The 15,669-nt window shown below is 40.7% G+C and overlaps 1 protein-coding gene across 2 annotated transcripts; it reads right to left on the bottom strand.

Moving 5' to 3' along the window:
• Window positions 1-962: 962 nt before the first annotated feature.
• LOC131234308 (uncharacterized) lies at window positions 963-15,669 on the bottom strand. Of its 2 annotated transcripts, XM_058231092.1 has the most exons (18): window positions 15,623-15,669; window positions 14,884-14,956; window positions 14,289-14,383; window positions 14,135-14,173; window positions 11,280-11,339; window positions 10,533-10,607; window positions 10,099-10,164; window positions 9,920-9,962; window positions 7,180-7,228; window positions 5,499-5,592; window positions 5,376-5,428; window positions 3,728-3,812; window positions 3,547-3,649; window positions 3,375-3,467; window positions 2,240-2,306; window positions 2,001-2,067; window positions 1,783-1,836; window positions 963-1,268 (listed from the first exon to the last, which is right to left on the bottom strand). In XM_058231092.1, the coding sequence occupies exons 2-18, from the start codon at window positions 14,951-14,953 to the stop codon at window positions 1,134-1,136; spliced, it is 1,248 nt and encodes a 415-aa protein (XP_058087075.1). In that variant the 5' UTR covers window positions 14,954-14,956; window positions 15,623-15,669; the 3' UTR covers window positions 963-1,133. The 2 variants fall into 2 exon arrangements, with proteins under 2 accessions (XP_058087075.1, XP_058087074.1); XM_058231091.1 differs by lacking the exon at window positions 15,623-15,669 and having other exon boundaries at window positions 14,289-14,380.

The following is a 15,669-nucleotide window of genomic DNA, read 5'->3' as shown; positions in this document are numbered from 1 at the left end:
TGCCTAATTTGGGCCGACTTAGATCTGCCTAATTTTTGGGCTGGCATCCTAACATGAGCTGGTACAATAGATGTATAGTATGATTTTCACACCGTCATCATAGTGAAACCCAAAATAGCCTTTGTTGCACGGTCTCCCTGCTGCTACACTCTGTGCGGGCTACACAAAGAAGTTTGAATTGACTACTCCAATTAAAGAATGAAATGATGCAGGTAAAATCTGGCAATTAAAGGTTTTTTGTGGGTGAAATCTGAACTGTATGCAGGACAACAGCCACATGTTCCAGTTCCCAAAATACCCCTGACTTCATTTCAAATGTCTTCCAACATCCTTTGAATATTTAAAGTTCCCCCCTACAAAACTACTTGCAGGGGCAAAATTGTCAAAAGGTTGCTCACATTATATATAGAATAGCATAGACAATTGAAAGATTCAAACCCCTCAGTCTTTGGCCTTCTCTTCCGTTAGATGTGACATTGCAGGATTTCTTTTATTAACTAGAATTGTCCATCCATGATGGATCCCATCATATGAATGGTCTAGAACACCCATGATATTCAATAACAGTAATGGTGCCATAATGGCCACCACTGTTACTGTTACGATATGTGTGTGTGTGTGTGTGTATGTGTGTGTGTGTGTCCGTTACAAATGACTGAAACCATTTTTGGATACCATGAGAACACCTAACCACGGGTCCCACTTGTTAGGATACCATTCATTTCCTCAGGCCGAGGATCCTATACCTCCTGTTTAGCAGGTGTTGGGTTTATTGTTATAAATGAGGCTGGGCTTTTCAAATCTGTTGTTGGGTAAGGTAGGATCCGATCCACCTAATCGTCAGCACACCAGTCTTCATGCCAAAAAGATGAGAATGTTCATCAAGCTAGGGCATGAAAATCTCTTTCACATCATACTAAAAAACCTAAATAATAGAAGGAAATAAAAGCAAATCCAGCAAGAGCAACTAAAAATTGGCCAAAATTCAATATCATCAAGAGCTGCTCTAGAACAAAAATCTAGATTGTACAAGGATTCTAACAATCTTAAACTTTAAGCTGGCTCAAAGAAAATCAAAATACAAATAGGAAAGTCGGAAGACCTGGAAAAACTGACAACCACATGCACGGTCTTCAAATAGTCCCGTATTTTCCTCTGCTGGTTCTCTGTGTTCCTTGACCTGAAACAGGCACATGCTCCCAGGATGTTCGATTGATGAAGGCACTGTCGTCCACCGGCGAATAGCCTCCGGTGCCCCGTCCGCTAACCTAATTTTACAAGTTCAATAAAAACATTGAAGGGTGTGCATGTTTTAGTTGCAAACAAAACTTAGTAATGTTTGAAGCACACAACTTGACAAGGATTGGCCCAGTCAGAGTACAAAATCCAAACTCGACTGGGCTCCAAGTTTGGGTACAGAAGAGGGAACAACCACCAGGGAGGACTGGCTGTTAAAAAGTGGTATGTGTTTTGGTAGTAGTTGATAGCGAAGGGCTTCTCAGTGAGGAGAAGGCCAAGTGTCATGAGGAACCTCCTTTTTCCCCACCTGAGAGCTACCTCTTCAATTTGACCTCAATGCCACCCCTTTCACTGGTAGGATTCCCACTCATTTGCCGTAAAACTGGGTCGCCAATGAGAACCGACAAGAGATAAGCAGAGGGTCATGGCCAACCTTTACAAAGTCTCGAGTTCTTTATTGATGTGACCTAGTCAAACACATAAAAGGACAGGGAATAGCTGAAAAATATATATATTCGCATTTTTGAATTCAACACCACTTACAGTTTCTAAACATGCAGATAGAATTGTCATGCCTGGCAACGCATCAAGCCCATGCTGCAGAAAGAAAATGGTTGATTGCAAAAGTTGTAAAAACAAATTAAATCACACACACACACACACACACACACACACACACAGATTGCAAAAGTTGTAAAAACAAATTAAATCACACACACACACACACACACACACACACACACACACACACACACAGAAACCTGGTGTTCTACTCGAGTTCTGTAAATGAATCCTCCGCAGCAAAAAACTGTTGATAACACGATGAATCTGCTTGGGGACAATTGATTGAAACATAAACATTTAAGAAGAGGAAATAACTGACATCACGAGGATTGATAGATGGCATGAATTAGTTAATGACTTGTCCACATCAATCACAATCACAGAAATAAGTACCAGCTGCTAGGAAGTCAAAGAAAGAATGTTGAATTCTACATACACACAGGACAGCACTCCAAATGTGGCCCATCCTCTTGTAGCATCACCTTCTCCTTCCTGCCTATATTCTGCACATAGCAGCACAGTAAAGAAATATTGAATGGTAAGCACTGTAAACTTACTAGAGAAAGAGTTTACATCCACGTGTCCACATGCACCTCTAAATGTGGCCACATGTACCAGTTCGTATGCACATGTGCAGATGGCCTGGCCCAGTAGTCTGGGTGCAGATGACCCAAAAATCAGGCCAGTCGCACGTACAAAATTAATATACAATTAAAAAAATTGCCAGCATCCACATTTAATTACAAGTGCAGTCCACCTGATGAGCAATCTAGCCTAAGTTTTGGGGTAGGTCCAGATGACAAATGTCTCAGATGTCCACTAAATGTGCCGCTAATGGAGGGGCATTTTCACACCAGGCTCGAGTGAGGTAGCCCGTGGGATGTAGGGACACACTCGGGGTGGGTGACCCATGTGATTTGGGGCCCACAGGGGAGGTTAGGTCTCGTGTTCGAGACTCCTCACCGGAGTTGATTAATGCAGGGGCATTTCACACCGGCCTCGAGTGGGATAGCCCGTGGGATGCGGGGACACACTCGAGGTGGGCGGCCCATGTGATTTGGGGCCCACAAGCCCACGAGGGGGGTTCGGCCGAGGTCCTAACCCATGAGATGTGGGGCATAGGCTATGAGATAAAGGGAATAATTCGCCATGCTCTAATACTCTAACAGTTCGAACTTTTAGAGCAAGTGGTTAATTGTCCTGCATCAAATTGGTATCAGAGCGGGAGGTCCCGTGTTCAAGACTCCTCACCTGAGGTGATTAATGCAGGGGCATTTTCACACCGGGCTTGAGTGGGGTAGCCCGTGGGATGCGGGAACACACTCAGGCTGGGTGACCCATGTGATTTAGAGCAAGTGGTTAATTGTCCTGCATCAGCCAGGTTAGCACTTGTGGGTTGTGGCCACCTGTAGAGGTGCCTGTAGCAAACCTAGTTTGTTAGAGACAAGTACTTGTAGTCACATTCACTGTGAATGGTGCTCGCACAGGCCTGTTTCTTTTCATTTTTCTTTTTCCAGATTGGGAGTAAGGACTACTGACCACTAAAGAGTAGTGGGAACAAGAGAACTGACCACAAATTTTCGTAAGGGTGAACTCAATAGGTTCATAACCCTCCACTGGTATAGAAACAACAACTTCATACGGAGCATCACAAGCTTTTTCACCTGAAAATATGACAATGAACTCCAGAAAATGGTGCATGATGGAAGAGAGCATATAACAACAAACTATAAAAGCCCATACATCTCCAGTCCACATTCAATATAGATGGGGACAAAGTGGTAGGTGGGCTCCCATTTGCAGCTGAGACCGATAGCTTAACATCAAGACCTTTGTCTGGTTTAAACTGTTGAAGAAGAAGAAAAAATATAAGATTTATAAGGCTCTCAATGAATAAAGGAGCATTTAAAATGTATAATTGTACCTTTAAAACTGGTTTTCCAACCAGACACGAAAGAGCTGAAATTGCCGTCATATAAAGAGAGACGCGGGTCTGCCCAGTTCCAAAGCTGCGAAATTTGGGAACTCTGAAGTAAGTGCATTGTAGCTATTGATTACATGGAAACTTCAACATAACTACTAGAAAATAGATACAAATGCCTGATAATGAGGAAACAAATGAGAGATCTACTGGATTAGTTGACGTTTTTAATATCCAACTTCCAAACCATCCCTTTTGCCCTTGTGTCTAGAATCGATGAACTCGTGGGCAATAAGAGCACAACAAGATCTATCTCCCCTCCACAAATGCTCCTTGGTTCTCAGAAATAACACTTCTAAGAACACCTTGGAATCTGGTCGCAAGAACTTTAACAAGGATTTTATATGGCCCTCCAACAAGACTAATTAGTCTAAAGCCCCCCAACCTTTCTGCCCTTGAAATCTTTGAAATGATCTCAATGAAAGACACCCTCGTTTCCGAAGAAAGACGACCCCGGACGAAGAACTCTCGCATGAAATTCATTACATCTCCTTCAAGCATACCTCAAAACTCTTAAAAGAATGCTAACGGAAAGCATGGTGGACTGCAATCTTCCTCTTTCGATAGGTTTATGCCCAAGAGAATACAACTACTTTAACTTCCTCCTCAGAGAAGGGGCACTCTACCGAAAATCGAATATGCCCAAGAGAGGCATCTAATGCTCAAGTAATCTAGTCTGTCTTTTCCAATCTTCCTCTTTCAATAGGTTGATGTAAAAACAAACCATTGCTTCACACACTATTTTTTCCTCAATCCTCGTTCCTTCCACCACAATACTACTCACCTTGTTGTTTCTTGCCCAAGCGCTAGCAATGTTATGAAAAAGAAACTAGTGTTTTTATCACCCTCTTTAAGCATTGTTGCATGCGAATGCTGCCTCCACTTAATCTCCCCCTGTAAGCCGACCAGCATAGTCCTGGGCTAACTTATAGCTCAAAATCTGTTCCTCATTCAATAACTCATCCCCTTCTGCCTTCATGTCAAGAACACAGATGTTGCTTTGGATTCCATCTCGACCTGGCGCTTACCCTTGACTTCCTTTTTCTCCAAACCATAATCTTCCTTTTTAAGAGCTTCAATTTACTACATAAAGTAAACCCAACATAGCCATAAACTTCCTTGATCAACGAGGAGAGACCTTCAACCTCTAACCACATTAATTCAAACATAAAAATTTTGAGGCCCCAATCCTCCTCCATCACCTCCAACAAGATAGGGCAATGGTCCGAAACAGGCTTTGGCAATGCACGTTGAGACACCAATGGCCACTTCTCCACCCATTCAAGGGATACAAGAAACCTATCAAGCCTAGACATGACAGCCCGATTTTGACCATTTGGCCAATGATCTTTGATTACAAAATATAAGCATCATTAACTACAATGTGATCTGAAAGATACAACCAAAATTCTTTAGCTACGGGGCTCTGAGGGACTACAAAAATAATTTGTCCAATACATCATATATGTACAATGCACTTCATATACACAAAAGACTTGTGCTCTAATAGTGATGAACTAACCAGTTATAACATATGATGCTTAACCTTTTTTACCAATGAGATCATTTCTTCAAAGAGAAGTTTCATAACCTGAACTCATGGCGAGCCTTTTCGAAACCTATCTGAGTCAAGCCATTGTAAACCTGCAATGCCAAAACCAATCAAAATATTTTACAGAGCTCGAAAAAATCAGCAAGGGACACAAATTCTTACAACTTCCCATGACCGAGGATGAAACCCAACAGTGAAACCTTCAAATACCCGCAAACCTTGTTTCCCACATGGGATAGCAAGCTCAACAAAAGCCCTGGTTTGAAAGAACCAAAAAAGTAGATTTAACAAATTTGCAACATTGGGCCTATCAGTATATTATTTTATTTTATTTTATTTTTTGAAGACACAAGGTGTCCCCGCCCCTTGTGAGGCGAGACTATTCCCTGTGGATACACGCAATCACCCACAACCACGTGTATCGGGTAATGCCAAGGAGGGGAGTCGAAACCACACCTCTAGGGAGCAAACCCATGGTGATGGCCGCTCACCCAAATCTCATTGGGTGCCTAACAGTATATTATAACATGAACACGAAATAAAAACCATAAGGCAGATGGCATGGATAACCTTGCAGAGTAGGACTATTGAAGAACTAATGACGATTGCTTGCACATTACACGCAAAAAAGAAATGACAAGATCCAGTCATCTTTTAGCGTGCATTTGGATGCACTATTGAGTTGACCAGAAAATAGTAGTCTAATGGTGGAAATATCCAAATTGAAATTTTCCTAAGAATCCCTACACACATGCCAGATTGGCATGTGTTGCGTTGTGTGTAAAGGTGTAGAGAGTCTTGGGCTAGCAAGCCTATACTAAAGAAACCAATGATATATAATAAAAGGAAAATGAAATATTTAAAATAGGCGGCACAATCTAGTGGTATCAGTACCACCATAAGCTTATGTTGGTACCAAGAGGTGGGAAGATGTGGGGCCCACGTGATGTATTCACACCACCCAACCGTCTATCAAATGGGTCACCTCAGAAAGCCCCTATAGCCCAAAACTTAGACTGATCCAAAACTAAGATGGGCCATGAGAAAAATAATAAGTTGGGAGGGAACACAGACCCTTGAACATAGGGGCCCATCCAACTCGCCAAACAGCCTGAATCTTGGCCTGAACCTTCGTTTATACTGGACGAAGGACCCGAACAGCCTTGATTATATAGACAAAACATGGTGGGCTTCCACGTTAATCAACAGTGGGTGTTCCCTCTCGATATGTTCCATGTGTTGTGAACCTGTGGCCCATCTTAGATTTGGTTTGGGCTGATTTTTTGTGCCCTGGGGGTCTACTGAGTGATACATCTTATGGATAGTTGGATTCCGTGAACGCATCACTGACCCTGAATATTGAATGGGCCCATGTGATGTATTCACACCATCCAACTGTCTATCAAATGGGTCGCCTCAAAAGGCCCCTATAGCCCAAAACTTAGAGCGATCCAAAACTAAGATAGGCCACGAGAAAAATAATGAGTTGGGAGGGAACGTAGACCCTTGAACATAGGGGCCCATCTAACTCACAAAACAACCTGAATCTTGGCCTGATCTTTCATTTAGACTAGATGAAGGACCCAAGCAGCCTTGATTATATAGACAAAACATGGTGGGCTTCCACGTTAATCAACAGTGGGCATTCCCTCTCAATAAGTTTCATGTGTTGTGGCCCATCTTGGATTTGGATTGGGCTGATTTTTTGGGCCCTGGGGGTTTACTGAGGTGACAAATCTTATGGATAGTTGGTCCGTGAATGCATCACTGGCCCCGCATATGCCCCATGGTAAGCTCATGGTGGTGGCAGTACAACTGGAGTTAAATAAAGCCAAGAGATGACCTGCACATTGTCAAATCGTAAGCAACATTGCATATGCAGCCAAGTCCACCTGAAAGATGGCAACAAATATAAATATATAATGGTGAGCTCTGTTAGCTCTGTTACAACAATAATTTGACCAATTGCCATACAAGCCATGTTATAAAGTTACATAGCAATTGTGGCTTTGAAAGAGATGCAATTATTTATATTTCACAAAAGAATGTACAAAAAACAGTGCACTTATCAAAGAACTTCACGTCACACTTAACATTCAGTGTAGTAACCAAGATTTTTCATATTTCCATGTAGTTTCTTATAAAATGAATGAACCAAGAACAAGAAAACAAAGGAGCGCATCAAATAGGAAATAATGGAAAATATAATCAAAGAACACAGTTTAGATGATCAAATGAAGTAGAGTGGCCCACACAGGCTGATTTAGAATGAGCCAAACAGGAGCAGATCCTAGCCAAACAGGAGCAGATCCTAATTTGATAGGGTAATAATTATTCCATAAAGACGCAACTGGAGAGATGAAAGCCACAATACATGAACAAATTGGAACAGAGAAAAAAATTTCATGCAAAGCATCAATGTGTTAAATTTTGCTGGCCCAGAAATGCACAGTTTGTTAACAATGATAAACTATACTAACCTATGACGGCAGACAAAGAAATTCAAGTGAAGTGCACACGTTATGGCACTTCTGGTGGATTGCTCACGAGCAGCATCATGACTCCTCTTGAATGATTAAAACCATGTACTCAAATTCAAGCTTTGCTAAGTGCACACTTGTGCAATAAAGCTCATGTACACGCCACACATGCCGGCATGGCACATTGTGCAAGATCCAATCCATCCAACAGGTTAGTCTGACGTTCTACATGTTTTCCAAAATATAAATCTGGTCCACTCAGCATGCGGATCCCAATGTTGGAAACAGGTTGATGGGTTAGAAAACTTAGGCCAAGTTTTTATTAGCCGTGCATTTGTTTTGGAAACTGTGGCCCACCTGGCCAGTGATCAACCTGATTCTTGAGCTAGGGCATCAATATAGTGGTTCATTTGTGATGAATGGATTCGATCTTGAACCTATCATACCATGCTAGAATGCATGGCATGTACATGAGCTTTATTAAACATGCGTGTGCTCTTAGCAAAGCTCTCCAAATTCCTTTATACATGGAAGCAAGGCCTGTTTGATCTTAGAGCATCTAGGGCCTGTTTGATTTTCCTAATTACACTGTAAATGGCTGCAAATGAGCTATCATTATTTCTCACCATTGTTTGGTTGAACGAGGAATTACTACCTCGAAAACCGTGTGAATCCCATGTGAATTTCATGTGTTTCTATACGCTCAAAAACTGTGGGGCCCGCCATGATGAATATGCCATATCCATGTAGTCCACCCATTCCACGAGCTCATTTTAGGGCATGAGTCCAAAAATGAGTCAAATCCAAAGTTCAAGTGGACCACACCACATGAAATAGTGATCCTAACAAATCTCAACCATTGAAAGCTAAAACCTTCCAAGGGCCCACAATGATGTTTATTTGTCATCCAACTTAGTTCACAAGGTCATACAGACATGGATAAAGGGAAAACATAGAAATCAACTTGATCCAAAACTTCTATGGCCCCCAAGAAGTTATCAATGGTAGGAGTTCAATTTCCACTGTTTACTGTGGTGTGGTTCACTTGAGCTTTGGATCTGCCTTATTGTTCGGCTCATGACCTACAAGGAGCCAGCAGAACAGATGACCAACATGGATATGACATCTACATCACGGTGGCCCCACAATTTTTGCACCCAAAATGTTTTCCAAGCTCCGTTTTGTGCCAAAACACTAGAATTGTCGACATCATCCTTGGGATAAGAGCCTTAATTACAAGTGTAAGTAATGATGACTATTTTATGTATTTACATTGTAATTTAAAATCAAACAGGCCCTATTAGAAACTTGATGCAGGACAACTAACCACTCGCTCTAAAAGCTCGAACAAATGGAGCGTGGTGAATCAATCCCTTTATCTCATAGCTCAGGCCCCACATCCCATGCGTTAGGTCATCGGCCAAACCCCCCTCATGGGCCCCACTTCACATGGGTTCCACCTCACACGGGCCACCCACCCCAAGTGTGTCGCTGCATCCCACAGGCCACCCCACTCGAACTCAGTGTGAAAATGCTCCTGCATTAATCACCCTCGGTGAGAAATCTCAAACACGAGACCTCCCGCTCCCACTTTGATGCAGGACAACTAACCACTTGCTCTAAAAGCTCGAACTGATAGAGCGTGGCAAATCAATCCATTTTATCTCATAGCCTAGGCCCCACGTCCCATGGGTTAGGTCCTCAGCCGAACCCCCCTCATGGGCCCATCTCACATGGGTCTTGCCTTACATGAGCCACCCCACTCACATAGGCTGCCCACCCTGAGTGTGCCCCTGCATTAAAACTTCAACCAAAATGTGTCCCAGTGCATAGTCTTCCCAATTCACAGGTAGATAACAGTTTCATCAAGTATTTGATGACAATGGGAACTCATGCAATACATGGCAATAATAATTACATAGACCACGTGGCCAGATTTTGGAGGGAATGATAAGGGAAGGGTCACATCCCCACCAATGTCATACTGCTTAACACTTGAAAAACTACCAAAATAGACTAATGCCATTCATGATAACCAGACATAACCTAATCCTTAGTATTATTGAGTATCAAATACCAATCAAAGGGAAAAGGCTAACCCACCTTTACACCGTTTGTTTAAACAATCTCCACATGTGATATTTACCTGATAAACATAAACGAGAAGGTCGTGACATTTTTGTAATTATTAACAACAATATTATGCGTATCAATGAGTAATATTACAAATTCAGTAGTATTAAAAGTTCTATTCCAGTAAGGTGAACTGATACAAGACAAACCTCGGCTGTACGCCCCATCTTATCAAAGCTACCTTCACAATTCAGCAAGTCACCATTGAAGAATCCCTATACTTAGAACGAAGATTGCAAGTATTAGATGTGCAGGTTTTACAGTGGCCAATCACAATGACCAAAAAATCATATCATATTAAATATTTTCGAATCAGATTAAATGGAACCCATTCAATAATGGGCTTGTTCACTCATTTAGGGCACACCCATCACTTCTGAAATTAAGGTTGTTTTCAGCATTTTTCACTGAAGATGTTTCAGTAACATTGCAGTGGCGATGATAAGCTACCTCAGGGGAGAGAGAGAGAGAGAGAGAGAGAGAGAGAGAGGCTACGCCAACCGTGTTCTGCATAAATTCAAACTACATTTTTTTTATTGGCATAAATTCAAACTACTTGTACCTGAAACAATCTAAAACTTACTTGAACAAAGTTCACATGCCCAGAACCAGCTACAAAATTGTTGGAAGTGGTAAACCGACCGAAATCAACATAACCCTATGCAATCATAAAAGATAAGAGTATCTTAAATATCACATACTGCACTCAAGTTTCAAAGAACATCAATTGACCACAGTATATTAGTGAAAGTGTTAGAATTAAATCTTGTCGAAGTTGTTTTACAAAATGTTTTTATATCTTCCGCATGGGTGATGCATTATGCGTTGCTAATGATGGTTTAGGCACATCTAACTATAAATTGGCTTAGGAGGGAGCTCTCCCGCTTGTTAGATGAGCTGGTAGAGACAACGTAGTGTGAGTGATCCAGGGTTCAACCCCTGGTAATGTTGCCTTTCAGAAAAAACAAAAAACAAAAAAAAAAAAACAAAAATTGGTTAAAGCCTAAAGGTGGTAGGTTTTCTTTGCGGGTAAAGGTAAGTATCTCTCTCCTTCAGAATTCTAGTCTAACCCTTTTGCTTCATTAACATAGTAAAGCCCAAACAACTTATATTCAAGATAAGTTGCCTTTATCAGCCAGCCATTATTACTGAGGTAGTTGCAAATGCATGATCAGGAATGCCTTTTAAGAATGTTGAAGGCATGTATGATGAACTAAGCCTATAAAAGCATTTCATAGCAGCCAGAAAACATGAAGAGAAAAAATGAGAGTAGAAAGATAATGTAGAACCCATGTAATGATGAATGCTGGAAAATGACAAAATCTAATACCTTTTGTGATCTGCTCTCGACATCTTTACAAAACCGAACAGCAAAGTCAGTCTCAGAACCCTGCATGACCGCAATAGTGTTATCAGCTAATTCGTAATAAATTATTACAGATCTTCAAAACCAGAGTGCATGCTTATTCCTTACTTCATATGAGAATCTGATATATGACGATTGGGAATAACTGAAGCTATCTTCAAAATTAACAATTTGCAAAAATAAAAATAAAGAGATAGTGTAGTGTGTGTCAGTGATCCAGGGTTCAATCCCCAGTACTGTTGCCTTCCAAATATATACATACATGTCGGCGTGTGCGTGTGCGTGTGCGTGTGAGATATAAAGAAGTAAACAAAATGTTTTAACTATGACATGTTTATGGGATGCTCTATCTAAATATGGATATAGATGCATATTCTCATCGTTTGCCAAAGACCAAAGAGATGAATGCTGATGTTAAATGTCAAACTTATATATCATCTGATGGTTATAAGCATGGTAATAGGTATTAGAATCATCATTATCATCAAAGCCTTATCCCAATTAATTGGGGTCAGCAACACGAATCCTATTATGCCATTTCTCTTTATAACAGACCATATCTTCAATTAAACCATAGGTCTTCAAGTATTTGCTTACTGCCTCCAAGGTTGTTATCCTTCTCACTTGAGTATTGCAGTGAGTTGCCTCAAGAGCCTTCCCCTTGTCTACAACTTGAACCCACTCACTCCTTCCAACCGAAGCCGTTCTGGATCTCCGTTGCACATGGCCAAGTCATCCAAGTTTATGTTCCCTCATCTTATTACCTATTGGTGCTACTCCTAAGTTCCCTTGAATGCACTAATTCCTAATCTATCCTTCCTTGTCTTGCTGCTCATCCATCTCAACATCCTCATTTATGCTACATTCATCCTATGAGCATGTACTCCTTCCATGGTGTACCATAAAGGCTATTACGTAAAGGTAACAGTAGCAACTGTTACATGTTACAGGGTTGTAAAGGTTGTAACGGCCGTTACAGAAAAAATAAATAAATAAATACCTATAAAGGCCGTTACAACTCCATAACAGCCCGTTACGCACCCCATGAATGTCGTAACAGCCCGTTATGTACCCCGTAAGGGCATAACAGTCCATTACGGGGCCGATGTGGGCTTTTCGCATTCTTTTTTCAATAGAAAAATAATGATAATAATAATAAAGATGCCGTTATGGCCCCCGCAATGGCCATTACACTCCCTATCGTAAAGGCAATGGTGGTGGCCATTACAGCCACCATTACCGTTACGGAATACCTTGCCTTCAATGCCAAACATTTTGTCCCACAGCAATCTCATTGGTAGCTGCTATCACACTAATTAGTGGTAAACATCATATGGGGAGCTTGATGCAACGATGTGCGACTAACCTGATCTCACATGTGGGTTCCACATGAGCACACATGTGGGATTCCATTGTCTTACGCGTAGTAGCTTAGTATTAGTGTTTAGTTGCTTTTTTCATTATTATTTTATTTTCCTTTTTGCTAATGACCAAGATACCCCTGCTTTAGTAAAATAAGCGAGGGTATTTAGTCTTTCCATTAGCATTAGGTTTTCTTTATTTCTTAGCAATTAAATAAGACCAGTCAGCAGTATAGTCTCGTTATGCTGTTTTGATCATTTTAAAAAAAAAAATCTTTCTTTGGGAAAATTTTCACCCTCTTGCATGTGTTGCATTAAAGGGTATGTGTTGCCATTAATCTTAGCTAGTTGCTAGATCTTTTACCATCTAATTATTTCCCAGTGCTTCCAGTTGCATTACAGCTATATCAACCTTGATGAGTAATGTGCATAAACAAATTAATACTTCCTCACGTACAAACTGCATCAGATGGTGTATTGACAAATTCCCACCCTCTTGCATCAGATTTGTTTGCACACTCGTATGTTGACAAATTCCCAAAAGAACTTCTAACATTTACCTACATGGCATGGTTCAATCGTCCTTGACATTTCATGCAAACAAATCTTGCCTGCAGTTATGTAGCACTGAAATTGCTTCTTCCACCCTCTTACTTTTTCATCATGCTACCTATCTCACGAAAGACTTATTTAGAAGTCTTGAGTCATTGTATTTGCAAAGTTGTTTGGCAGTTTGAACAGCATTTAAAGTGAGAGAGAGAGAGAGAGAGAGAGAGAGAGAGATAATAAACTCACAAGCAAAATGAAAAGTTCAGATGTTAAGAACAACAGTTTCTTAGTCATGGTTGTCATGAAACATGGGTCATCACTCATCAATCAGCAAGTCAGGCTTCTCATATTTAAAGGATGACATTCTAAGCAGGACCCTTCAACACCTGGATTCCAAAATGCTAATGCTAGAACATGCCAAGGTGGATCCAGGACTTTTCCAAGCATCACATGGAATCTATGTGGAAAAACAAGAATGGTGCTTTGGTGCCTCACTCCATGGGCGGGCTTATGATCAATTTGGAAGGAGTGCAACAATAGAACTTTCCGTAATATAGTGGAACTGAAGGAGGTGATCTTCCAAAGGGCCAGGGGCACAGTCATCAGTTGAGCAAGGAGCTAACAATCTTTAATGACCATAGTAGGGAGCACATTGTGATGTTGGGGTGCCTATGCCTTTTACTTTCAAACAATTTCTTGTCATCTTTGATGGTTTTATAGGCTTTTCGGCCATGTTTGTTTCAATTTCTTGTCATCTTTGATGGTTATATATACTTTTCAGGCATGTTTGTTTTCGTTCTCTTTTTAATAAAATTTTAGTTACCTTCCAAAAAAATGCCATAACATGCATCAAAGAACAGAAATAATCATTGGTCTGAATCATAAAAGAACAGAAGTATGCAGCATTACCTGTCCGTTGTATTCAAAAAGATGACCGATCCAATCAGTCTGAAACATATCTCAGGACGCACACATTGAAAATGAGAATTGGGATTGATCCCAAAAAAAAGAAGGTGTGATTGTGTTGGTGTATGTGCTCATGACGGAGGAAATTAGAGGATACAAAATCGTAAATGTGACTGCTATTATCAAGGACATAGCAATTTGAACTCGGCACCACAATCGAAGAGGCCCAAGGAACCTGCACAAGTACAACTACTGAAACAGCAGAAATATATCAGAAAGAAGTACAAGAAACACAACCCATTAGTATGATTTCCATATCCCACTCTCTGCATACACGCACAGCATATATGTGTGAGATCCAGAAACTTAATCAGGTAGGCCAGTATACCAAGTATGCCCATCTCCTGTAAATTGGACCAGTCAGGTAATCCGGAGGGCCCCACATGCATAGAAAAAGATTCATGGCTAAAAAGAACTGACTAATGGTAATAGTCCTACATACATGTGCTGCCCATCCTTATGGCAGGACCGACCACAATGCATCCATGGTGGGCCCCACCTGATGACTGTCATGGATCTGACATATGCATCTACTATGTTGGCACGTATGGGGAGACTTGGATTCTAGACCCTACTCTAGACGAATTGCTACTCGATAATGCCACACAAATATCCAATGAACATCGAAGACATGCGCATAGAAAATGTGGGAATGCCGACCATGACCATTTAGTAAACTGCTGCAAAATTACCTGTGACTAGAGATGCAAACCAACAGTCCAAAGAACAAACATTTAAACGGCTTCTTCCATAATGCACCATTTTCTGCAAAATGAAAAGCAGATATTATGATAATCCCGTGGACTTCGTCACAGTAGGAATCTAATGACCAATAACAATGTGGTAATAAAAAAAAAAAAAAAGACGCTGTTCGGATCAAATTAAAATCCCCGTAATTACGCCAAAAAAATGGAAGGAAAATCAAAATCTGCTTCCACAAAATGCCATTTTTTGTAGATTCCGTTAATTTCACACAAAAATGGCATCGACCCAATTCTCAAAACTGGAAGAAAAGTCGAATTCTGTGAATTTCACTTGAAATCAACGGGGATAAAGTGATTTTCATAGTAAGGGGGAGAAAACGAGGGCAAATTTGGGATTTTTTTTTTTTTTTAGGTGAAAAAAAAAAAAAAAGGAACCCAATTCAAATCAAATATCTCAAGGGGTTTTAAGAAATCGACACTTCTTATCACTCATTCCCAAAAAAAATACACGACAAAAGATGAAAATGAAGCTGTAATTTATAGAATTTCTCGGGGGCAATTTCAACATTTTTACCATGAGATTGTAATCGGATGGAAGATGTGAGTGGGAAATTCCAAGAAAGTAGAAGGAATTTCAAGTTCATACCAGAAGAGGCTTTCTTCGTTTTTTTTTGCGCGAAAATAAATGACGAAAGGGGAGATATTTGTAAGTTCAACGGCTGCTTACAATGAGAATAGACACAAAGAAGAGGATATTGTCATCCTTTGGAATAG

This window comes from Magnolia sinica, chromosome 19 (genome assembly GCF_029962835.1).
Source record: "Magnolia sinica isolate HGM2019 chromosome 19, MsV1, whole genome shotgun sequence".
NCBI lineage: Eukaryota > Viridiplantae > Streptophyta > Magnoliopsida > Magnoliales > Magnoliaceae > Magnolia > Magnolia sinica.
Note: the sequence above shows the minus strand (reverse complement) of the source record. Positions and strands in the feature narration are given on the sequence as shown.

Excerpts from the sequence above, each read along its gene's own strand:
- LOC131234308 (XM_058231092.1), bottom strand. The coding sequence starts at position 14,953 with ATGGTGCATTATGGAAGAAGCCGTTTAAATGTTTGTTCTTTGGACTGT. Across the intron at positions 14,174-14,288 it reads GCAGTCACATTTACGATTTT|ACTGATTGGATCGGTCATCT; the intron begins GTATCCTCTAAT and ends GATATGTTTCAG. Across the intron at positions 5,593-7,179 it reads TACGATTTGACAATGTGCAG|GGCTTTTGTTGAGCTTGCTA; the intron begins GTCATCTCTTGG and ends CTTTCAAACCAG.